General features: G+C 43.5%; 2 protein-coding genes across 2 annotated transcripts in view; one reads left to right on the top strand and one right to left on the bottom strand.

Moving 5' to 3' along the window:
* The window catches only part of PLCL1 (phospholipase C like 1 (inactive)), a 196,897-nt gene that overhangs the window by 28,835 nt on the left and 142,567 nt on the right, over nucleotides 1-25,495 (top strand). The gene's annotated exons all lie outside the window — the stretch shown is intronic.
* On the bottom strand, nucleotides 373-3,233 carry LOC308596792 (tigger transposable element-derived protein 1-like; the record flags this gene model as incomplete). The annotated part of the gene is made up of 3 exons (XM_081212052.1): nucleotides 3,046-3,233; nucleotides 2,436-2,861; nucleotides 373-1,543 (listed from the first exon to the last, which is right to left on the bottom strand). The coding sequence occupies exon 3, from the start codon at nucleotides 1,486-1,488 to the stop codon at nucleotides 373-375; it is 1,116 nt and encodes a 371-aa protein (XP_081068178.1). The 5' UTR covers nucleotides 1,489-1,543; nucleotides 2,436-2,861; nucleotides 3,046-3,233.

Raw genomic sequence — 25,495 nt, 5'->3', positions numbered from 1 at the left:
AGTTTATTAACTGCTCTTTAAAGTCACACATACTGTAAAGAGCAGTTCAAAAATTGAAGGGAAAATAAATTAACTTTATAAACATGACAGAAAAACATTTAAAAATCAACAAAGTGCACAGTACATTTTCTAAGACTCTGAAGAAGAAGAAGAGTTTGGATTTGATACCCTGCCTTTCACTCCCCTTCAGGAGTCTCAAAGCGGCTAACAATCTCCTTTCCCTTCCTCCCCCACAACAAACACTCTGTGAGGTGAGTGGGGCTGAGAGACTTCAAAGAAGTGTGACTGGCCCAAGGTCACCCAGCAGCTGCATGTGGAGGAGCGGAGACGCGAACCCGGTTACCCAGATTACGTGACTACCGCTCTTAACCACTACACCACACTGGCTCTCAGGGGACCACTCGAAGAAGGCTCCTCTTCCACTCTTTGCTTCTTGGTCAAGAACCTGTCCATAGTCTGCTGCTTCATCCGCCTTTTCAGCAGCTCCCTGAAAGGCGACATGACCCTCGTATCATAAAAGTTCCCAACGTCATGTGCCACGTGCTTCTCAGGGTGGTGTAGATCTGCAAAAGTCTGCACCTCCTTCCACTTCAGGCAAATGTCCCTCAGTTTTTCGGAGGACAGCCGTTCCTCAGCTGCTTCCTCCTCTTCCAGTGAGGCCTGCTCCTGCGCAGCCTCTGCCTGCAGTTCGACCAGCTCCACGGTGGTCAGCTCGTCGTCGTGCTCCTCCACCAGCTCACAGACGTCCTCCTCCGTGACCTCCAGGCCCATGGTCCTCCCCAAGGCAACAATGTCCTGCACCACTGTTGACTCTGGTGCATCAGAGTCACTTGGTGCCACACAGTCCGGCCACAGGCTGTGCCAAGCGCAATTCAAATTTCTCTGGCTGATCCCTTTCCAGGCCGTAGTGACCATCTTCAAGCAGGTGACGATGTTGAAGTGGTCCTTCCAGAATTCCCACAGGGTGATGGTGGTGCAGTCAGTCACCTCGAAGCATCGCCTGAAAAGCTCCTTGGTGTAGAGTTTTTTGAAATTGGCGATGACCTGCTGATCCATCGGCTGGAGCAGTGGCGTGGTGTTAGGCGGCAGGAACATGATGTTGATGAAGCTGAACTCCTCCAACAAGTCCACCTCAAGGCCTTTAGGATGGGCAGGAGCATTGTCCATCAGAAGCAAAGCCTTCAGCGGCAGATCGTTGTCCAGCAGGTACTGCTTGACAGCAGGGCCAAAAGCAAGATTGACCCAGTCCAAAAACAGCACACGTGTGACCCAAGCCTTGCTGTTGGATCGCCACATGACACTCAGCTGCTCCTTGTCGATCTTGTGTCTCTTGAAGGCCCGTGGGTTCTCCGAGTGGTACACCAGCAGGGGCTTGATCTTCAGGTCGCCGCTTGCGTTGGCACAGAAGAGCAGGGTCAGACGGTCCTTCATGGGCTTGTGGCCAGGCAACTTGGACTCCTCCTGAGTGATGAAAGTCCTTTTGGGCATCCTCTTCCAAAACAGCCCGGTCTCGTCGCAGTTGAAGACCTGCTGTGGAACGTAGCTGTCAGAGCTGCTTCCGGATCCTAGCTCACAGAGGATCACGCTAGCCAGCGTTCACTTTATAAAAGTCTTTATTGAGTTACAGTTTCCATTCTCAAGCTGCTGCGTGCAGCTCTACGTCTTATGGGTTAGACCGGCGAAGCTCCGTCTGAGTCTCCGCCCCCTGTGCACCAGCTTACTAACCTAGTCTTACTCCACCTTTTCCACCTGACCGTTCTTCTCTGGGTCCCTCTGCCCCCCGTGGTCTCTTCCTTCCGGGATTCTTCTGACGCGGACCCCCCGGACCCTCCTGTCTCCTTGCGCCGGGCTTTAGGACCTGGCTCCCTTTCCGGGCTGCTTACTGCGCCACCTTCCTGTGCATTTGAACTTGGCGCGCGCGCCCAACCTTCCACTTTCCGCCTGACCGTTTCTTCGCTCCCCGATGGAGGTGTGGCCACTCCTGACTCGTGCCCTCCCTCCTGTTGCGAGCTGCCAGCGCTTGATACCTGGCGCCCTTCTTCTCCCCTGCTCTCTGTTGGTGACGCTGGTCCCGATTTCCAACTGCTCCCCTCTGAGCCCCCTCTGGACCCTTCTTCCTGGGGTGTCCCCCTAGGTTCCCCCCTTGTTCTGGCCACTGGTGCTCCTTTCTGTGAATCTTCTGATTCACTGGAAAGACTCGGAGATCTCGGGTCGTCGTCATCACTCATCTTTTCCTCTGCCTCCTCCCCCTCGCTCTCTGTTTCCTCCCTTGCCCTCGCCTCTGCTCCTGAACCCCTGACAGTAGCCCTCCGTCTTCACAACCTCCAAGAACTCCGCTGCAAAGTCTTCAGCTGCAGGAACATCAGAACTGGCAGCCTCTCCATGCCTGACCACGCTGTGGATGCCAGATCTTGTCTTGAACCGTTCAAACCAACCTCTGCTAGCCTTGAAGACTTCTGGCTCGGCTGAGGTTCCTGGCTGTTCCCGGATGAGGTCAGCGTGCAAGGCCTTGGCCTTCTCACAAATGACAGCCTCAGACACTGTGTCCCCTGCACGCTGCTTCTCTTCTATCCAGATGAGCAGCAACTTCTCGACCTCCTCCAGAACAGCTGGGCGGTTCTTCACGATCCTGGTGACTCCCTTGGCTGCATCAGTCGCCAGGATCTTCTCCCTCATCTTCAGGATGGTCCCGATGGTTGATGGATTCCTCCCGTACTCCCTGGCGATGTCCGTCACATGCATTCCGCCGTCGTGCTTCCGGATGATCTCCTTCTTCATTTCCAGCGTCACCTTCTCCTTCTTCTTCTCGCCGGCCACCGCAGCAGCAGTCTTCTTGGGTCCCATGGCAGCACAGCTCTTACCTTCATAAACTCAGAAAAAGAAAAAAAAAATCAGTGATGTGCTTCAAATCCAAAAAATTCAAAAGCACCCAGCCACCCACCACACAGAAATTAAAACCCAGAACCAAGTCCTTGAATCCCAAAAACCCCAACCCAAAATCCAAAATCCAACCCCCCCCAAAAAAGTTTTAAAAGTTTAACTTACCAAATGGATGCAAGAGAAGTTCTGGAAAAGCTTCAACAATCAATCACCGAAGTCTTCAGAAACCTCAAATGGCTGCAAAATAAGTTTTGGAAAAGCTTCAAAAATCACCAATGTCTTCAAAAACCTCAACTGCTCCCACAGACACCCACCCACCCACAACACAGAAATTGCAAACCCCTCCCCAACTGCTCCCCAGCCCCTCCCCAACTGCTGCAAACCCCTCCCCAACTGTTCCTCCAGCCAGCCAGCACTCAGAAATTCAAACTCAGAATTTTTTTTTTTGAAAAAAACACCCTTGCCCAATGGTCACAGAAAATCACAAAAATTCCAAAAAAAGGCCCACAAGCCCACAGATTCCTGCAGAAACCTCCCCAACTGTTCCCCCAGCCAGCCAGCACTCAGAAATTCAAACTCAGAAATTTTTTTTTGAAAAAAACACCCTTGCCCAATGGTCACAGAAAATCATAAAAATTCCAAAAAAGGGCCCACAAGCTCCCAGATTATCGCAAACCCCCCCACAACACCAAGTCCTTGAATCCCAAACACCCCAACCCAAAATCCAAACCCCCCCCCAAAAGTTTTAAAAGTTTAACTTACCAAATGGATGCAAGAGAAGTTCTGGAAAAGTTTTGGAAAAGCTTCAAAAGTGAGCAAAGTCTGAGAAAAGGCTACCAAACCACGTGCTAACAGTTGCTCCTCGAAGTCAAGTCGCAACTGCAGCTGTTCAAGCTAAGCACCCTTGGTTTTAACGGTTTTTAGACAAAGGAAACAAAGTCGCGAGACGTTTTCGTTTTGCGAAGCAAGCCCATAGGGAGATTCGTCTTGCGAGGCAAATCGAAAACGGAAAAACCTTTCGTCTAGCGAGTTTTTTGTCTTGCGAGGCATTCGTCTTGAGAGGTACCACTGTATATTATTGAATCAACCTACTACTGAGAACTTTTGTGAATACATTGGTGCTTGTGGGTGCCATGCTGGCAACCCCCAAAGTAAGTTAGAAAAGACAATCTATAATGTACTATCATTTAAAAAACTTTTAAAAACTTTTATTTTTTAAACTCTGTTCCATTCCAGAGATTCAGTGCATTAATGCAATTCTTTAAGGTCTGGACTTGATACAGTATACTGCAGATAATTAAGCACAGATTTCTCCATTTGCTGATATGTTTGGGATTGCTCTATGCAGTTCAACACAGCGATGACAGCTTATTCTAAGAGCCTGTTCAAACCCAGTTACTTCCAACAAGCTCTTGTCTATGCTGGTGATTGATTTTTGTGGAGCAACATTTACTTAATCAGTCACATGCCACATGGTAGACCAGTTTACACCGTTTCCTGGGGCATGTAGTGCCATATGTATTAAAAAGAGGGTTAAATTTCATGTGTATTGGATCCATGCATGCTGTAGGGTATGCACTATTTAGATATTACGTCAGATGACATGGATGCAGGGCCAGGAGTCTTACATTCCCATACATATAAACAGGTCAATTGATTCCTAGTTGGGCTGTCACAACATGTATATAATATTTATGTTACTACTGGCCATAACAAATGCCCTGCGAAATCAAATTCTTATGAGTTCAAAATGTTAGTGTACATAAAATGATGTGGCATTCTCTTGATAGCATTAGACATGTATTATGCAATAAATAAAGCTGTGCTACATGCATGCCGTGGTCTATGCAAACTTCATTTTCCCAGCAGATGAGAGAAGTGAAAGATGTTGCCGAAGGGCTTTAGGGAAAAATCTTTGCAGACTGAGCATAAGTTCTTTGTTCAATTTAAGCTCAGTCTTTGTTTCCTTTGGCTGAACCAGAAGTTACGGTGCTATGCTGCATGGACTTCTTCATTCCATTTCCTTTTATTTGTTGCGCTTTCTAGAAATAATTGACATGCAATTTTTCTGAAGCCTTGTTGGCAGCTAGAGTACAGCATAAGTGATTAAGAGACTAATATTAAACTTGGCAACGAATGTCTTGACCTAAATTACATGGACAGGTTGCCACTGTCTGCTTTACAAACAGAAACAATGGTGCTACAGTTATGAACATATGAAATGTCCTATCCTTTTGGCTCTTCACAAATATTCATCACCACTTCTTGTTGTTGATGTGGCTGACAAAGTGGGGTTTTTTGGTATCGTTTTAGGATGTTACTAATTTATTTACATCTTGCTCTGCAAATATTTGATCACCACAAAGAACAGAAGAACTTAAAGAGATGTCTCTTGAACCACATATAGCCACCTCTGTACACCAATAGTAAAGAAATGATAATACTGATGAATTATACCCATAGTTAACATTAACCACAGTTTCAGGTATGGATAATACACTAAACTGTTGGTAACTGAAATTGGAAGCAGAAGTTTCTGAATGTTATGTGGCCACACTAGAGGAAGAGAGAGAAGGGAAGGGAATGTGTTAGATCAAGGCTTGCTGAAACTCTTTCTTGTCATGCCAAACTATGGTTTAGCATGTCTGGACATGACCAATAAGAGATTGCTCAGTTGGTTGCAGAAAAACAAATGTTTACTCTGGTTGGAACTAGTTATGAAGAACTGGTTGAATCCTCATAAAATAGTCCCACAAGTTGCCATCTTTAGTTCCTCCAGATGATTTCCTTAACAACCTCTCTGCAAAACCATGGTCTTTTCATAGCACTGCACCCAGTCTTTAGTGTACTTAAAAGCTCATGTGTCACTGGATAGCCATTGAAGCTAGGAAACTGTGATAGCTTAATGCAAGGATGCTTTGAATAGTAGCATTGCTTCAAAAGTGTATGTATGGGTGTTTTTTCAGTTTAGAGTGGATGCGTCTTGGTTTTGCCTGACTGAGGAGATTGCATAAAAGCCAGGGTGGTAGATGCATTGATCTCATAGAATACATTATTCGTTTATCCAGAAATGCTGCTAGTTCGAAAATGATGGAGATTGCTACTACTTTCAGTGCGAGTCCAAACAAGGTTGATTTTTACAATCAAAGTATGTACAACAACGGCTGCATCATTCAATAATTTGCCTCTTCCAAATTGGAAGTTTGGGGGAGTGATCAGTAGTAGACAAATAGAAAAGGCTGTGACAAAGGGAAATCCTGTATGATGTCACAGGGACTTGACTAAGACAGTGCATTCCACCTTCTGCTCCTCCTGACTTTGGCCAATGTAAATACATATGAGAGACAAAGGTATGAATGTGAATATGTTGACATACGAATATTGTAGTTACCTACAGCCGAAAGCATGCATGGCTCTCTAAACTTGGGTATACTTGTGCATGCATATACATTTGTGTCTTTGGGATGTAGCTCTAAGCTCTAACACTGAAATTGCTGCAGTCCCGCCCCCCGCCCCCCGTAAAATAATTTTAAATCAATTGCAAGCAGGTAATCTTTTTCTCTCCTTATCAGTTAAAAACTGTAAATTGGCTGTTTAATTTATAGACTCAAGGGGAGAATCTAATTAGTTTATGCTTGTACTTTATTTATTTTATAGTCTTTTCTTGCCGACATTCTGGATAGAGGGAGGCAAGGAATTAGGATTAAAGGAAAATCAAAATTGGGAATATGGTTGGTAAATAATGCTTGAGGCTGTCATTGTACACGGAATATTGCCTCTACACTGAGGTGTATCTCAGCCAAATAATGTGGATTGCTGAAGCTTGATATTAAAGCAGAGAAAAGTCACTCAATGCATTACAGATTTAATATGAATGTCAAGTATATTTATTCTTAATTTTAACCTTTGGTGGAATAAGCATGCTTTTATCATTCAGTGAACTATTATGCCAAAATGTTTCCTCACTATTGTTATGTTTATGCTGTGCCAAATTCATGGAACCTTAAAGCTCATCTAAATATTTAGAAAATGTATGTGCAGTAGTGTTCGTACGACTATGCCAGTGGAGAATGTTGAGGGAGAATGTTTCTCCACCACATCCCTGACCATAGAAAACTAGATGGCAAAGAGTAGGATTCCAACCTGCCTTCATCTGGGCACAATCTGTAGGGTTAAGTAACAAGCGACTCCATTTATATTCTGTATATTCTAGAGTAAGTACTGTGTTACACAGGTGGTGGGAATCAACTATGAAATTCTCTTCTACTTTTCAGAGACTCCATGCAGCATTTCACATTTATATGATGAAGTCTCATGTGGTAGTAATGGTGTGGGCTCTTGCCATATGAAAGGACTGATCTATGTGGAAAGTTACTGACATATTTTATTGCAGATGCATGGAACTTTTTTTTTTTTTTTTGACAGGAACTACACTACCTGCATACAGTGTGAAACAGTCCTAAGGGGAAAGTTGTCAAAAGCAAACGATATGTGGCATTTTATGTGGCTGCAAATACGCCATCTTCCAAACTCCGTATTTTCTACAGGACAGTGTAGTTTGATGAGCATTGTACAGAGGTGATATATTTGCATAATTTATCTGCGTCATTTACTTAAACTGGCAGATGCTGACTTCCTTCATTTCCTCTCATAATGACACTCATCTGAATATGCCTGTTGCCTTAGCATCAGTATTGTCAACAGTGCCCTAAAAGTGCATGCCAAAGCATTGTCTTTTTCAAGAGAGATTTGCAAGACTGAACTACCTTAGAGGTTGCCCTCCAGATGTTGCTGATCTACTACTCTTAACAAACCCTTCCCATTGGCTGTGCCAGCTGGGGGCTCCATTGGGGCACCACATTGGCTACCCTGAGCTGGATGAAAATGTTGCTTTTTCAGAAAACAATAAGATTTGTCCCCCCAGTACCAATGGAGTCCATTCTTTCATGTCTTGCACAATCATGCACACAGCTTTTGGAAGCATTTGAGCATTGCTTGCTGAACAATGCTTTGAAGAGCCCCTTTTGAGCCGTGTTTGACTCTGCTAAGTTTCATTATATTGTTCCCAGCAGGAAGGCTGTTTGCAGGATGAAAATAACCATTGCTCTGTTTTTGTGCTTTCCTTGGGAAGCTGAAACTAGTCATCGATCACAGTTGTGTATACAGGAAGATGAAAACAATCCAGACTTTTGCAGCCACTGATCCTAAAGATATTTTTATACAAGAAAAGCTCAGGATCCCTTGGCAGTACTTCTGTTGCAATACCAAGTCAGCAAAGCTCAGAAGCATGTTTCCAAGTGTCCCCAAATAAGGGTACGCTAGACAAAGCTGGTGCATTAATTTATTTATGTATAGGACTTGGCAAAACTGCTTGACTTTGAACATATTCATTCAAGTCCTGTTGACATTCCAGTGTGATTTGAGTGACCAGATAAGGATTTTTATTCCTTACGTATTAGCAGCCATTCCACTTAGTTGAACCAGAGGGATAGGTGAGACAGTGTAGCTTGCTTCATTGGCCTGACTGGGACTAACTACCTTTTAGCTCATCTCTCTGGAAGTGTCTCCATCTGCTTCTATTCCAGCTGGTTATGAAACTATTTGGAATTATGAAGACTAAGTGCCCAAATGTGCTTGTTTTCCTGTTCTCTACTCTGCCCCTTTTTCCATTTGGTGTCTGAGAGGAATTCAGTGTTGGGCTATGACCAACGTTCTGTCTGTGCAAGGATATCAGAGTGCCAGACTGAATGATCTCCCCTCTCCTCCATCCTCCTGCTGTTTTGATTTTCCCCAGAGCCAAATTTGGGGCCACAAGGGTGCACTGCGGTAGGAGAGGGGGAAAGCCCATTATTCAAGCACAAGCCCTCACTCAGGACTTTCGCTGATGGCACTCATTAGGAAAAATCATCCTTTGAGAATGTAAACTTTGAAGAAGAGTAGGGCTGTTTTACTTAATATTTGCCCAACTCTTAGAAAACTTTTATCATGCTGGGTCTGATGGGAGACGTCCAAAATGCCTGGAGGGGGAAAGCTTGACTGTTGTGAAGCCTTATGCTGAGCCATAAGGGACCCCTGACCATTAGGTCCAGTCGTGACTGACTCTGGGGTTGCGGCACTCATCTCGCTTTATTGGCCCGAGAGAGCTGGCGTACAGCTTCCGGGTCATGTGGCCAGCATGACTAAGCCGCTTCTGGCAAACCAGAGCAGCGCACGGAAACGCTGTTTACCTTCCCACCGGAGCGGTACCTATTTATCTACTTGCACTTTGTCGTGCTTTCAAATTGCTAGGTTGGCAGGAGCAGGGACCGAACAACGGGAGCTCACCCCGTCACGGAGATTCGAACCGCTGACCTTCTGATCAGCAAGTCCTAGGCTCTATGGTTTAACCCACAGCGCCACCTGTATGCTGAGCCATACAGGAAGGTAAAGAACTGGTTTCCACACCAGCAGCTGTCCAAGCTCTACTATGTGGTTCCTACCCTTGCCATCTTGTATGGAAGCTGATTACAGCTGACCCTGTACTGAGCATTAGGAAAGGTTCAAAGCTCCCCCAAACTATGTTTTCTCATCCTTCCCCCTTACTGTCCCACCTGCCAAGTTGTGGTGGGTGTTACGGAAACTTTAATTAGACTTTAATTAGACCTTCCCAAGCACCATGGATTGAAGCTTGAGACCTTCTACACACGCAAGATATGTATTCTATGGTCCTACAGCCCTTCCAAGGAGCCTAATGCAATGCATTTTTAATCCTTGCTAGTGTTGCTCCTGTCCTTTCCTTGTTAGGCCTTAGTATTCTCATCCCCTTGCAAAATATAAACTTGCGGGTTGATGCTAAAGTTGCTTTATTTATAAATGAATAAAAGTCTTTGGAGTACCAAATGCTTATGAGTGGAGTTCATAAACAACGAAGTGGAAATGTTAGAATAAACTCTAAGCGCTACCATCCATTCTCTTTCTCCATAGCTCCATTTAATCCATGTCACAATTTTAAGCATGACTCTGAGAAAAGCAACGAAGGGCTGATGATTAATGGATCAGCTCCAAGGGGAGTGCTGACATTTTTATTATCATGTCAGTACAAAGCTAGGACACTAAATTTACGTTTTCCCCTTAGTGCTAGGTTGCTGTTGTGTTACGTTTAATTTATACAGGCAACAACTGATTAACACATGTTTGAATGATGCATGATTGTGCACAAGTGCATGACACCAAACCCAAAAATGCCACTAAATGTGTCACTAAAAAGGCATAATGGGGCGGGGCCCGCTTTTATGCACTTCGCTGATGCACTCAGGGTCGGGAACAGAACCCCCACGAGAAATGGTAATTGACTGTAACATTTCTTGTTAGTTTCTTCATGGAAACTAAACAGACTTGTATCAGGTTTTTCTAATGGCTTAAGTATTACTGAATATTTAAGTATGATGGGGTGGCTAACCTTTGGCCAACTAGATTTTGCTGGACCACAGCTCTCATTACCTCTGACTGTTGGCCTTCCTGCCTGCGGCTGATGGGAATTGGAGTGGATCTGGAGGACCACAGGTTCCCATACCGTTACTCATGGTTTGTGTGTGTGTGTGTGTGACAGTCCTTGCTGGTACAGATTACTGGCACCTCTTTTGTTGTTGTTGCGTATGACAGTCTTTTTTGCTGGCACCCATGGCACTTTCCTACTGGCACCTCATTTTTTAAATTATAAAAAGCACTGACCTGACTATAGCACAAGGGTTCTCAGAGCCTCCACAGGCATTTCAAGCGTTCTAAACGAAAGCTAAGTACCAAAGTGAAGTGAAAGGTACAGTTTGTAGTGTGAAGGAAGCTAATGCTGGTAGCCTTTTTAGAGTCTGAACTGCCCCCCATGGCATCCCATTCTTTCTTTTTCTCTCCCTGGCCCCTAATACTTCTTAATCCATTTTGGGGGGAAATTGTTGTCAGCTTCTCAAAAATGGCAAAAGGCATTTTGAAGCAGAAGACAATGGATTAACCATAATGTATGTCATATTAAAAAAAAAGGGTTGCCATCTATCCTGAAAAAGATGGCCTTCCTTTTTATTTTTCTACTTCCGGTTTTAATATATATTAATCCCCCCCCCCAAAGTGTGTATGCGTGCAAACAAATTCATATACCATTTAGCCAGGACATACCGTATGTGTTTTTGTGTACCTGACTTCAGCACAAGCAGAAGCCTGCACTGTTTCTGAACCTGTCTGAGCTGCTGGCATTGACCCATTTCAACCTTTGGCAGCAGAGGTAGAAGTGCTGGCTTGACTTCTGGGCAGCACAAAGCAGCAGTACTCTCTTTGGACCTACAGCTTCAGAAATAAAGCACAAAACCTGTGTGCCCCCCCCCCCCAGACTTCTGGGCCAGCTACCACATCCATGCTTGATAGCAACGACAGTAATGGCAGTCGGACGGGTAGTACCCATTTGCCTGCTTGTGAGCACAGTGATTCACCACTTCGATTTTACTGCTGCAACATTCTGATCATTCATTCTGGATAAGTTACTGTTACAGGCTGTGCAAAGGCCTATTCTTGAAGATACATGGGTGCACTGAAGATGTAGCATATCACTCTAATTTTGAAGGTTTTGCACTGCTTGACAATGAGCTACTGAGCCTAATTCAAGGTCTCTCTATTCACATATACTGTAAAGCCCTTTTGGATGTTGGGCTTGTCTTTTGAGATGTGGGGTGTGTTACTATGTGCAGATAGTATGTTTGGTAGGAGTGGAGCTGCTAGAAACTGAAATAGCTATACCTTAAATGAACAGACAGTTGTCACACTGTCCATGCCCCTTTGCAGGCTTTGTTCAGTACCATAAATTTTCATGTCAAAAGTTGGAAAATTTATTTGCTGTAATCTGCCCATGGCTCACCAGAACGCCACCTTTGTAATAAATGTGCTGTCCCTTCCTGCTTTCTTTCGATGTGATGACATACTGCATGGATGATCTGTCTAATCTCCACTTCCTCCAATTCAGTATTGCCTCCCGAGCACTGAAGAGCTGTTATTTGCTACCATGATTTTAACATAATATCTGCAGACATAGAGATTAGAAGCTCGATGCAAAAACAAAGTCACAAACTCCTGATGGTTGAAATCTACAGTGTTTTAAGAAGGTATTGCTGGCTAAACAAAACTGTCTGGTCACGTTTTATTCTTGTACTAGGACAGCATTCTTCAAACCAAGTCCCTTCAGATGTTTTGGACTACAGTTCCTGTCTATCCCAGTCAGCATAGCATATGGTAAGAGATGGTGGGAGTCATAGCCCGGAGCATCTGGAGAGCATTAGACTGGGGAAGCCAGCAGTAGAAAAAAGTGTTTTTACATTATGCTGGAGGTAAAGGATTATACTGGAACCCGAGTAACCCTGCTAAGGTTGTACTGGGAAAATTATAAGATGTTAATTTTCCTATTCCCCAGTAGACATTATCCTCCTTCCTCTCTGTTCCTGAACGCTTATAAATTACTGATGATGAACAGTAATTTAAAAACTCTCCCATGGCTGTTCATAATATCTGACACTTGAAGCACCTAGCAATTAGCATTGGTAATATGTGAGAGCATATTTCTGCATTGTGGGAGCTGAGTTTGCTCTGTTACTGCCAACCATTCCTGCCTCCTGTCTCTGACTGGCTCCCCCTCTTATACTGGGATTAAAAAGCAAAAGAGCTGCCACATTTGTGATGCTAATCTTAAGTGAATGGCTTAATACAGTAGGTGTTCTTGTCATAATACATAAGCATTGTCATAACAATCCTGCTTAATATTTGCAAAGTACTGTGTTGAAGCAGGAGGTGGTTTTGGAGAAGTGGATGTAAGTTTTACCTCGATGGTTGGATTACGCCAACCAGTGACCTCACTCCTCTGTTTCTCTTTATAAAGCAAAATGTGGTGTGCCTGGATAGTTGTGGCACTGGATCCCAAGGTAGTTTGGTTTAGTGGAGATATTCAGGATGGGCACAACACTTAGTTTTCTTTTTCTTTCTGGAGCCAAGGGCTGTTCACTACTTTACAGCAGGTGATCCTGTTACTCAGACAGCTAAGTGTGTGCCACCAATTTCAATTAAAATATGCAATAGGATTGGTTAGTTTTCTGAAACTTTTTAATTTTTTTTAAAAAAAATATTAATCTGCTTGGTTTTCCAGTGTATTCAACACAGCTATTTCTTTCCCCATTCATCACGGTCTTGAAATGCCATTCGACTGATCATTGTACTCTTGACCTGGCTATTGCTGCTGGTAATTATTTCTGAAATTTCCAAGGAACCAACAGCTCTTGCTTCCTACAGTGTTAATTCTGGTTTAAGCTGAATTTGCAATTTCTGCAACAAAAGATCTATGCGAGTTTGAATTGCCCTGCCTTTTTGAACACCTGATTCTTAGCATATCATTGTCTCCTGAACAAAGATGAAATCTAAGTGTGCATGTTTATTATATAGTACATGCTTCATGAGTGTAATGTAATTTCTTCTCTGGGTATCAGCTGGGTGCAACAATAAAAATAGCAAACCTGGAGGTGAGTTTGCTGGAGTGGAGCGGCTAAGTGGAATAATACACCCATTAGAAATGTGGGAGCCATCAACACTCTATTCAGTGTTATTAACAGTGTGAGTATTCAAATGGTAATCTTGTGTCGTTAATTCAGCAGGAATGTAAAAGCATATATTGTATTCATATCTTTGTCAGACTTTTTTGAAACCTGATAAATGAAATGGGCAGCTCTCATTCATACAATCTGCAAATACAAATGGATAAATCCTGATTTGAGAGGTCTCTTAGAGTACTAGTGCCTTTTCTCCCACATTTGGGCTGGTTCACACATGCATTCATTCCTTGGTGACTGTAACATACATCGGGTGATGAAATGGTTGTCTGAATCAGCCACCACAGTTCAGAATGGAATATTATTATTTCCAAAGCAAGAGGGGATAGCTTCCTTTCATCAGGCATGGGGAACATTGGCCCTCCAGCTGTTGCTGAACTACAGCCCCCATCACCTCTGGCCATTGGCTATGCTTGCTTGGGTTGCTGGGAGTTGTAGTCCAGCAACATCCAGCAGGCCAAAGGTTACCTACACCTGCTTTGCATAGTCATTCATGGCATCAAAAGACTTTGGAGCCTGGCCTCTGTTATAGCTGCACATGTGTAAATGTGCAATAAGACAAGGGAAACACTTTTTAAAGCAAATGTACATTTTACCTTTACCTTTACATTTTGGGGACATGGGTGGTGCTGTGGTCTAAACCACTGAGCCTAGGGCTTGCCGATTGGAAGGTCGGCGGTTCGAATCCCCGCAACGGGGTGAGCTCCAGTTGCTCGGTCCCAGCTCCTGCCAACCTAGCAGTTCGAAAGCACGTCAAAGTGCAAGTAGATAAATAGGTACTGTTTTTGTGTGTGATATTTCTTCCTATGGCTGTAATTGATCCTCCCTTATTGTGCCCCTCTTTGCCTGCCATCCAAAGCATTCCTATATTACAACCTGGGGTTTTCTTTCAAGGCTGCAGTGACACTGTCAGCATCTGTTGCTGCTTAGGCACCAGGGATGGGACACCTTCCAATGCTGGAGCAAGAAAATGTCAGAGTTGACCTCCCATGCTGGTCCTGGGAGCTGAGTACCAGCTCTTGCTCAGCAGAGCCTGGAATTGGTTCTTCAGTCTTGGATTTATTTGGTTGGATGATTTATTTCTTTTGCTTGGTGCCTGTTTTGCTTTAGTGGTTTTCTTCAGATTGATACTATTAGTAATGTTTCTGAACTGATAAAAAAAAGTGTCTGAAGCCCTTTGTCCATCATGCTTAGAAAGAAAAGTGCAGCTTTTATTAAAATAGAGAAAGACTCAGAAAGCTGAGATAAGATAATAGGAAATTTGGAATCCACTCCCCCAGTTGCTGGGAGCGAAGAAAGGAAAAATGCACACGAGTTTCTTGATGTTCAGAGTTGCAATTGCTGCCAACCATATGTGGCACGAGTTTAATCAGGAATAGGGCATTGTCCTTGACAAAAATGGACTTTGCTTTTCAGATGTAATCTGTAACCTCATTTATGCAACAATTGTTTTTTGGGTTGTAGTCCTAAGAACAATAGATTCCCCTCAAATGTCCAAAATCTCTTTTATGGGACTGTAGCCCTTAAATACAACATTTCATTTATTAATTTTTTTAATAATAATTTTTATTCGTTTTCCAAACATTTTTATACAATCAACTCATATTTTATCACTCATTCATCAATTTTTGACTTCCTCCAGTTTCTCTGCCAATCTTTCGTTACAATTTCTATTGTTAATGCGTTTCTAAAATTATTATTGCCTTTAAACACTCCTCAACCCTCTTACTTTCTTTTTTACAATATTTCTTAATTCTTCACAGTCTCTTCAAAACCAACAAGCGTTATCTGTACATCACTTATGTTTTTCAGATATTCTGTAAATTTCCCCCAGTCCTTGATAAACTTTTGGTCTTTTTGGTATCGAATCTTCCCAGTTAGTTTGTCCAATTCTGCGTATTCAGTCAATTTCATTCTCCATTCTTCCACTGTTGGAATTTCTTCCTGTTTCCATCTTTGCGCCAGAAGTATTCTTGCTGCTGTTACTGCATATTGGAAAAGTTTACAATCTTTCTTATTGATTTCATTACCTACCAATCCTAACAGAAAGGCCTCTGGTTTTTTAACAAACGTATATTTCAACATCTTTTTCAGTTCATTATATATCATTTCCCAGAAGCCTTTCACCCTTTTGCACTCCCACTACATATGATAGAAAGTTCCTTCTTTTTCTTTACATTTCCAACACTTATTACATGTTTTGTACATTTTAGCCAGTTTAACTGGCGTTATATACCATCTATAAACCATTTTCATTACATTTTCCTTCAACGCAGTACACGCCGTGATTCATTTATTAATTTTAACAGGGATGGGAAATCATTGTGCTTCCAAATGTTGTAGGACTCCAGCTCCCATCAGCCCCACCCAGCATAACTGCATTGGTCATGAATAATGGGAGTTGTAGTCCAACAACATCTGGAGGGGCACAAACTCCCTTCCCTTCTTTAGCTTTTAATGTATAGTTGTCCAGTACTCAGAGCATAGTGGCTACTTCACCACCTTAAGGTCCGTTCTGGTTTGGTGGTTTGCATGAATGCATGGACCAAACTGGACAAATTCATTGTTCATTAAAGGGGGGAATATTCAGAACAAATATGCATAGGACTGTGCTGTGAGACAGTAAATTTATCAAATGATTTGCAGATTTATTTTCTGTTCATGTGTCTTACATTCTAATTATACTCTAAACATATTTTTCTGAATTTTTCTAAGTTCAATGGTACTTATGTCCAAGCAAATGTGCTCAGGATAGCAATCTAAATTTGGCTGCAGAATTTATTTTCTTCTGTTGAGGACAAACATTACTGTTTGAGACTATTTTGTTTTTTAAAGTTGGACAAGGTTCCCTACCCCCAACGTTTTGCTAGTGCATTCCTTGAAGTCAACTGTAAATGAGCTGCGTTTCTCTCAGGAACTGCAAGGTGTTAAAGATAACAATGATATCCTTTGAAATTTAAATGCAAAACATGATAGTGTTTCACTGTGTGGGAACAGAAGGCAAATATTCTGGAAACATTGGATTTCTCTTTAAAAAGGCATTTATGAGAATGGCCACATTTCCACAGCGAGCCTTCGTTCAACCTGCCCTTGAAGATGTACAACCCTTTCGCCTCCTCCTGTTTTTTATCTCTGTCTGCAGGTGGACTGTGGGGGAGATGAAGCAATGACTGATGATATTAACTCTGTGTGCATTTGAGAAGGCCTGTATGGTAACATTGTTCCATGCTGGGAATATTTATTCCCTTTCTTCCTTTTGTCCAGCGCTTGGTGGTGATTAAGGCTCTGTCAGCACCTTACATTTAAAGCACTATTATACTACATTAAACAGTAATGGCTTCCCCCCAAAAATTCTGGGGACTGTAGTTTAAGAGTGCTGAGAGTTCTTAGGAAACCTTACCCTCAGAGAGCTATAATTCCCAGAGTTCTCTGGGAAAGGGGGATTGACTGCTAAACCACTCTGGAAAATTATTTATCTATTGCATTTATACCCCACATTTTTCTCCAAGGAGCTCAAAGTGGTATACATGGTTCTCGTCTTCCTCATTAAATTGTAGCTCTGTGCGGGAAGGGCATCAGAGTGTGTGCTACAAGTCTGTAGGCCCTTGTTAAAACCACAGCTTAGCCATTAATTCACTAAGTTTCCCCCCTTCAAGCTGCTATTTCTCATAATGCTTTCCCTCTTTTCTAATGCAGGAAAATATGGTTTAGAGCTGCTTTACAAGTTGTAAAGTTTACGGAGGTAAACTAAAGTTTACTGAGGTATACTAAGGTTTACTGTAAAGTTTATTGCTATACATATCCAATGTGGTGCCCTCCAGTTGTTGTGTGCTACAACTCCCACCATCCCTGACCTTTGGCTATGCTGACGGGAGTTGATGGGAGTTGTAGTACAAAACATCTGGAATACTAAGCTCAAGCCCCGAAGATGTGTGCACAAACTAGAACTTTCTGAATGGCCTCTCCCCGCAGGCCTCTGCAGATTCTGAGAAGCTACTCCTGAGAATCAGGGAGTGCACCATATACCGTGCATCTGCATGATTTGCATGCAAAAGGTCCCGTGTTCATTCCCTGGCATCTCTTGAGTAGGGACAGGGAAAGACCCCTAAAACCCCGGAAAGCTCCTGTTAGTCAGTGTAGACAAAGTGAACTAGATGGACCAATAGTCTGGTGGTGCTGAGAATAGAAATAACAACAACAACAAAAAAAGAAGCGTTTTCCTTGGATCACTAGTGTGGTTTCTCTGCTGTTCTGTCAGAGAAACTGGCAAAACAATTGCACATAGCTTTAGGAAAATGGAAATATGGTACCTGTTTATCGCGCATGTTAAGCACAATAGGGTGCATTCAGTATCGCCAAAGACTTGTGAAACGCTGTGGAGATGATTTTACTATGCTGGCTTTCTTGATACTGACTAATGTTTGTAGTATACAGCTTTTAAAATGACAATCGAATGATCTGACATGGTATAAAGCAACTTCCTATGTTCCTGCCTGACACGGTGTTTGGGGACTGCAGATAGAAATTAAATTCTGCGAAGTCCTGGCCACACGCTGGAGTATTTTAGACCCATGCAGAGGGCTTCTTGCATCCCAGTGCAAATATTACTTCTTAACCTCCAAATGTCTAAGAATGATGATGCAGGCATTCTCTGTAGACCACTCTCTTTCTCTCTCACTCCCAGAATTTCCAGGGAATTATGATTAAGCGATTGAAGTGCAGATGTTTCCCACATTCCATTCTTGTATAGCAGAATGGGATATAAATCTATGGTGCGGTCACATTTGAAATATAGTTCTGGCTGGCGCATCGCAAAAGCCATTTCCTGTCATGCACAACAACCGTCACACAGATCACCAAAATTATGTTATCTTTTAAAGGGTGACAATAATTAATATTGTGTGCAGGGCTGCCTTTTCACTAGCAATAAAATCTAAAAAGTATTCTCCAAACACCACCCAATTGTGACATAAAACTGGGAAGGGGCTTTTATTTGGGAAGGAGAGTGGGGACAAACCTATAAAAAACAGATTGGATTTTCTAAGCTACTTTTTTAAATTAAATTAAATCAGAAGTAGCTCAGCTTATTTCTTAGCCACTCTGATGTTTTCACCTACAGTAACACAGCTAGTTCAAGTTCACTTCAGTCAATGGTAGGTGCAAACAACTAATACTTTAAATAATTGAGTCTGATTGTTCAAAATATTTCTGAATTCATAATTTGTGTATATCCCAAACAGCATATGTGTGCACTTCCACAGTGACCACTTCCTCAGTGGCTACTGAGGAAGATGTGTTTTGGTTGAAACATGTTTGGCTTTATTGTACTGTATGGTGGTAAGATATTTCAGGTTATCTGTGTTAGTCATTTTTTGCATTTGTGTAAAATGTAAATTTACATGATCAAATCAGCATTATATCATTTTAATTTTCTTATCCCAATTTAAAAAATATCATTCAGCAAGCAATACACTTGCTTCACGTATAGCAGCACACACAGTGTCTGGTGATGGTGTGGAATTTGCAATATAAAATATGTGTTAAAAGGTATTTTGCATATTTTAAAAACTGCTGCATACTTTTGCTGGCTCCCCCGCTTTGTGAAAGCCATGTAATTTGACCAGAGTTAATCGACCGCTTAGCTTTGCTAGTATGTATGTACACAGAGCTGATCTGGCATGACTTCCCTAATATCTGGCGGAGTATCTTGTAGTACATCAGAAATGCCCTAAGTGAAGCCAAGTGTGTGTGTGAGATGCCAAGATACACATGCTCCATTAATAATTTAGCTTGCAGTGTTAGGTAAGTAATGTAAGGAAGAACTGTATTTGCAAGTGGTAATGAGAGTGTGTACTTTGAACGCTGCTGCTTTGTTTATTAATTTCCTTTTGACACAGGAATGCCACTAGTGCCAGACCAGTGGGCACAGGCAGACTTGGGACCCTTCAAACCTTGTCTTCTCTCCATCCCAGCATATGCACATTCTTTGTATTGTCTGAGAAGAACTCAGACAATAGAAGAACTCTGCATATAAAACTGTATGATGCGCAGAGGACTATTTATGTCTTTGGGAACCCTACTTTACCAGGACTCTGAAACATACACAACTGTACACAAGAATCAGGTAGGTAGCCATGTTGGTCTGATGCAGTAAAATAAATAAATATATATAAATCTCCAGTAGCACCTTAGAGACCAACTAAGTTTGTTCTTGGTATGAGCTTTCGTGTGCATGCACACTTCTTCAGATACCACAAAATGCACACAAGAAGATGTTTTCACACTGGATGTGCATATAATAATAATAATTTTTTATTTATACCCCGCCCTCCCCAGCCAAGGCCGGGCTCAGAGCGGCTTACAAGCAATAATAAAAACAAGTTGAATGATTACAACTTAAAAACAAAATTAAAATACAACATTAAAATATTGAAACATTAAAATATTAAAATGTAGCCTCCTCGCAGGAGGAGAAGGAAAAGAAAAAAGAAAGAGAGTGAGGGAATCAAATTGGCTTCAAGCCAAAGGCCTGGCAGAACAACTCTGTCTTACAGGCCCTGTGGAAAGAAATCAGATCCTGCAGGGCCCTGGTCTCATGAGGCAGAGTGTTCCACCAGGTCGGAGCCAGAGTTGAAAAGGCCCTGGCTCTGGTTGAAGCTAATCTAACTTCCTTAGGGCCCGGGACCACTAGGGTGTTGCTATTTATGGACCTTGAGGCTCTCCGTGGGGCATACCGGGAGAGGCGTTCCTGTAGGTACGAGGGTCCTAGGCCAAGAAGGGCTTTAAAGGTTAAAAGCAGCACCTTAAATCTGATCCTATGCTCCACCGGGAGCCAGTGCAGCTTGAAAAGCACTGGATGAATATGCTCCCATGGCAGAGACCCCGTGAGGAGCCTCGCTGCAGCATTCTGCACCCGCTGGAGTTTCTGGGACAGCTTCAAGGGCAGCCCTGAGTAGAGCGAATTACAGTAGTCAAGCCTGGAGATGACCATTGCATGGATCACTGTGGGCAGGTCGGGGCGGGAAAAGTAAGGGACCAACTGCTTGATGCGGCGAAGGTGGGAAAATGTCGCCTTGGCTGTTGCAGTAACTTGCGCCTCCATGGAAAGGGAGGCGTCAAGGATCACACCCAAACTCTTAACGGAAGGCAGTGGCACTAATTGGGCCCCCGCAAGAGAAGGGAGTTGGTCCCTCATCCCCATGCCATCCCGACCCAGCCATGTTGGAGGCAGTGCCACCTCCCCAGGGATGGGGAACCTTTTACAGACAAAGCGCAATATTTTTTTCTGGTCAACCTTTCAAGAGGCAACATACCGGTGTTGTTGTTGGGGGAGGGGTTGCAGAGGTAAAAATAGGCAGATCAATTGATACACATGTCATCTTTGTGCAGTAGGGTAGTTTCTACATGCACTCATGTACCCCTTTCTAATCTCTGTTCAGGTAAGCCAGACACAGAATGCATTCCAGCCCTTGGCAGAAACGGGGAAGGAGAGTGAAACGCAGGAAGGTTTGTGGCCTGGAGAGAATCCTTAACACTAGGTAGAGAGACCTGGAGGGCTTGCATGAGATTGTTGCTTTGATTCTGGATGGAGCATAAGAGCGCATCTAGGGGCCCCCTAGAAGTATTCTGAGCTATATAACAAAACTAGTGGAATGAAAGACTGCTCTGGATTAACGTTGCTGGCTGTGAAGAAGAAGATCATGCCTGCATCCAAAAGGATGTGTGTGTGTGTTAGAAAGAGAGAGAGAGAGAGATGGGGTTACTGTACTTTCCACTGCTCTTGCACTTAGCCTGCTCACTACCTGCTTTCCACAGCAGGTGTGTCAAAAGCCTGTCTATTTGTAGGTGGATAAAGGCTGTGTGTCTTTTGAAATGCCACCCATTCATCCCACCCAAAATATTGTTGTCTTTGTTCAGGCCCATGGATGTTACACTGTTAGTGCGAAACGGAAATTTCCATGGGTTTGCCATCATGATGCATTTAATATTTGTTAGTTGCGAGCTCTTATATGCCCATTGGTACGTAAATCTCTGAGGAGGGTACAGACTTAAAAACCTCAGCGGGTATTGCTTGGTTTAAATGCAGTGGCATAATCAGATTTTGCTGTGCTGCTGTTAAAAAAACTTAAAATCCAAAAGCAGTTTTTCTTTTAAAACAATCAATTCTCTCCTTGCCATCTCCTTTCTAAAGCCTGTAGTTGACACTTGGAGTAATGTGATAGCTAATGCCTACGATTCACTCCAGTGCAACTTAATTTCATATCTGACAAGGGGATTCAAGGCATTTAAATGATATAACAGCTAATGACACTGAGAAAAGATAATAGAGATTTTTTCCATACTGTTGTGGTCCCTAGCTGTGCATTTGCTGTATAATGGTTGTGGGGTTTTTTTTCTTTTTGGAAAGCTGTACTGAGTGATTTGCCAGGCTAGCAAAATCAATTTCAGATGTCATAGGGTATGTTTATTGCATCTGTTTTGCCCTGAGGTTTGTTTCCCTATAGTATTTATTCCAGAGTATCAATGCAAATTTCTCTGGAATAGAACCAAAGCTTTTCATTAGGCATCTTATTTATTTATTTTTATAATGCATTAGCCTTGCCCGTCAATGTTAAAAAGTGAGATGGAGGCATTATTGTGCAAAGGGAAAGAAAAAGTTTGCTTTGGATCTTTACTGACCTAGGCCTATATGTGTACCCATTCAAGAAAAAGCAAAAACAGAACTGAATTAGGTCAAAATTGATTTACAATACTTGTGATATAACTAAGAAACAATTCATTGGATAGCCTTAAGTGAATCAGGAGACTTTATAGCTGCAGATCTTACAGACTTCTGGCAATTTAATGCAACAGCTTCCAGAGGGAAGTCATGTTAGGGTTCACCCACACGTCCTCTTGTCCCATTACACCCCTCCCCTGCGGAAACAGCTTTTTAGCACTCAGTCAGAGCAAACATGAATTCACGTTTTCTCCTGGTTGATATTTTCCTCTGATGCAACAATAAAGAGTGGGTTTCCCCTGGGAAAAGAATGGGGCAAGGGGGAAACTGCTTTCACCTATGCCTAGAATGTGCAGGTGAAGCAGAAAACTGCTTGGACCTGTGCTTTCTAGGCATGGGATAAGTGGAAAAGTGGATGAGTCCTTACCTTAATCTGTTGCAGCAAAAATGAACAAAGAAACAAACAAAATTCAGTGGGTGCTTCTTTGAAGGCTCAGAAATGTGTTCTTGATTAATCTGGAAACATTTCTAGACCACCTAATATTAGAAAATATCTAAGCACTGAACAAATGTAGTCTAAAAACATAACAGTCCCCTCCTGAAGCTTGTGGGCTCCCAACTCACACCAGCCCCTGTCATCATGACAAAAGGTCAAGGATGTTGAGAGCTTGAGTCTAGAAACATCTGGAGGGGCATCACATTGGCTAAGTTTTCACCGACTAGAATTCACTTCATCAGATTCTGTTGAAAAGTTGAGGACCTTGAAATGCATACTTCACTTAAAAAAACACCATGCACTGCAATTTTGAATGGTGGTTAACCTATCATGAAGTTCAACTAAGCATTCAGAAGAGGGTGGTTGAACACGCAGCCTGCATGTGGCCCCTGTGGCCATTTTTGGCGGCTCTCAGCAACATTCAGAACTTCTTAAAGCAGCTTGAGTATCCAGCTTGTGTGTGTGTGTGTGTGTGTGTGTGTGGTGTGGTTGTTCTGTGAACAGCTGGCTCCCTTTGTTTGACTGGGTGCTTTGTACTTCCTGGATCTTGCTCACCATGGAATTGTCCAAAAGGCAAATGGCTCCAAGCCAAAAGACTGCCATTTTAAGGTCCTCCTTTTTTCAGATAGAAGATATGGCCTTCTAACTGAAGGTCTGCCCAAGAAAGGATATAAGGCCTTAGATAAGCTGTTTAGACCAGTGTTTCCCAACCGGTGTTCCGCGGCACACTAGTGTGCCGTGAGACGTCGGCTGGTGTGCCGTGGGAGGGAGGCGGGCGAGTCGGGCGGTGAGAGGCGGCGGCGGCGAGGATCCTCGTCGAGCCGGGGGCGGCTCCGCGGTGGTGGTGCCGAGCGGCGGGGCAGCGCGTGCAAAAGGGAGGAGCGCGAGACAGCGGAGGAGGAGGAGGCCGGCATGTCCGGGCAGCAGCAGCAACAACAGCAGCAGCAACTCCCGCCGCCGCCCCCTCCTCCGCCCGCTATCGCCGCCACCACCACAACAGCCGCCGCCGCCTCAGCTGCCGCCGTCCCTCAGTCCCTCGCTCTGCTGCCTCCTCCCCCCCCACCCCCAAAGCTTGGAGGTTCCCTGGCAAGGGGGAGGGAAAAAAATTAAAAACTTTCACTTTCGTGCGTCCCTCCCGGCGTGACGATGCGCGCTGACGTCACGGGGCTGTAATGGTGGTGTGCCGCGAGATTTTTTTCATTAAACAGGTGTGCCGTTGCCCAAAAACACTGGTTTAGACATCGTTGGAGGACATTTCCTGCTTGGAACTGTCCAAGGTCCTGCAACTTTTACCTGCCTGGCTAAGCCACCACAGGCATCCATCTTAAGCTGTGGGGTGCCACGTGTGGTCAGGACAAGGTGTGTCCCACATCACACAAAATTGTTGGGCAATTGGTATACTCACAAGTGTGGTTGAGCTCTGTACTAGCACTTCAGACCACGTCCCATTTCATTTCCATACCGATTTAGGGCTTTCGGTCAAGTTGCTTGTGGGTGCTCGATTGTGCTGCGAACGAATGCATGCAAGGTATAATGCCAGTCACCAATCAAAACCGCAGTCTTGGTTTTCAAAATATTCCCTTGCCTCTTGGCGCTTTGAAATTAATAACGAAAGTGGAAGAGCCAGCGGGCTTCATGTATTCTAGTGTGGTTAATATGCAGTTCTACTTGAAGGCTGTTATCCACTTACTGCTGTGGCTTCTGCTTTATAGAATTCTCCCTCTCTCCTTACCTCCCCTTGAACTTTTGGATTGAAAGCAGAATAACCAAGGAGTCAATACACTAATCCTATTCCGCTTTTACTTAGCTGCAACGACAGTTTCTTTCATTTTTCATTTTTGAAAAAGGCCCTGTTGTGCAGGGTTATGCAACTAAGCTTGGCTAAAGAATTAGATTATGATGAAGGGGGAAAGCAGGGACCTGCTGTGCACATTAAATTGTAAGAGCTCGGAATGGATTTATGTCTTCAGCTTTTCTAGTTTTCTCTCCCCCCCCCCGCTTCGTCTTGCTCTCTGCATGTCTGTCGCTCTTATGCTTCAGTTAGGGAACTTAACTGAATGAAGTTCTAAGAAAAATCTGGTGCGCCTTCCCACAGGCAGTATTTGTCCAGCATTAGCCCAGTTGGCAAAGCAGCTGAGCTTATGCTATATGCATTCTGAATTGCCATGCTAGAGCATGGTTTCTGGGTCCATCTGTAAGTGCCAACCTTTTTGAAGATGTTAGGAGCATCCTACTCTCGTGTAGGACTCTGGTAGAGACACATGCCCGATTGGCATGTTCTTTCCCTACTGGTCGGTCGTTTGGGAACTTCAAAAGCTTTCTTCTGCCCGAACACCACAGCGACTGATACCAAAAGGCATTAGCATGCTTAGGGATCCTGCAGAGTATTTGCAGTTTGCGTAACAGAACTCAGTAGCACAGCATTTTGGCTAATCTACTTTTATTTACATATAATACACTTGGAGCATTCTGCTTTAGCTCCTTCCTCTTTCTCATCAGACAGCAAAAAGAAAAAGAACAAAGGACAATAGTCCCACTTCACGGAACACAGTAACACAAAACATCCTGTCTCCGTCACTTCCCACACTGTGGAATAAAAACATACACCGTCATGTGATAGACAACAATCCCATGACTGCAAACACGGGGAATGAATCTCAACAGTTCAGAGGTGTAGCCCTCCAGGTGCTGTGGAGCTACAGCTCCTGTCATCCCTCACCATTGGCCATCAACATTTGGAAGGTATCAAATTGACTACCTCAGCACTAAATGGTCTGTGCTCAGAATACC

The sequence above is a fragment of the Podarcis bocagei genome, assembly GCF_964188305.1.
Source record: "Podarcis bocagei genome assembly, chromosome: 1".
Taxonomy (NCBI): Eukaryota; Metazoa; Chordata; class Lepidosauria; order Squamata; family Lacertidae; genus Podarcis; species Podarcis bocagei.
The sequence above is the reverse complement of the archived record's forward strand: the minus strand, read 5'-3'. Positions and strand labels throughout refer to the sequence as shown.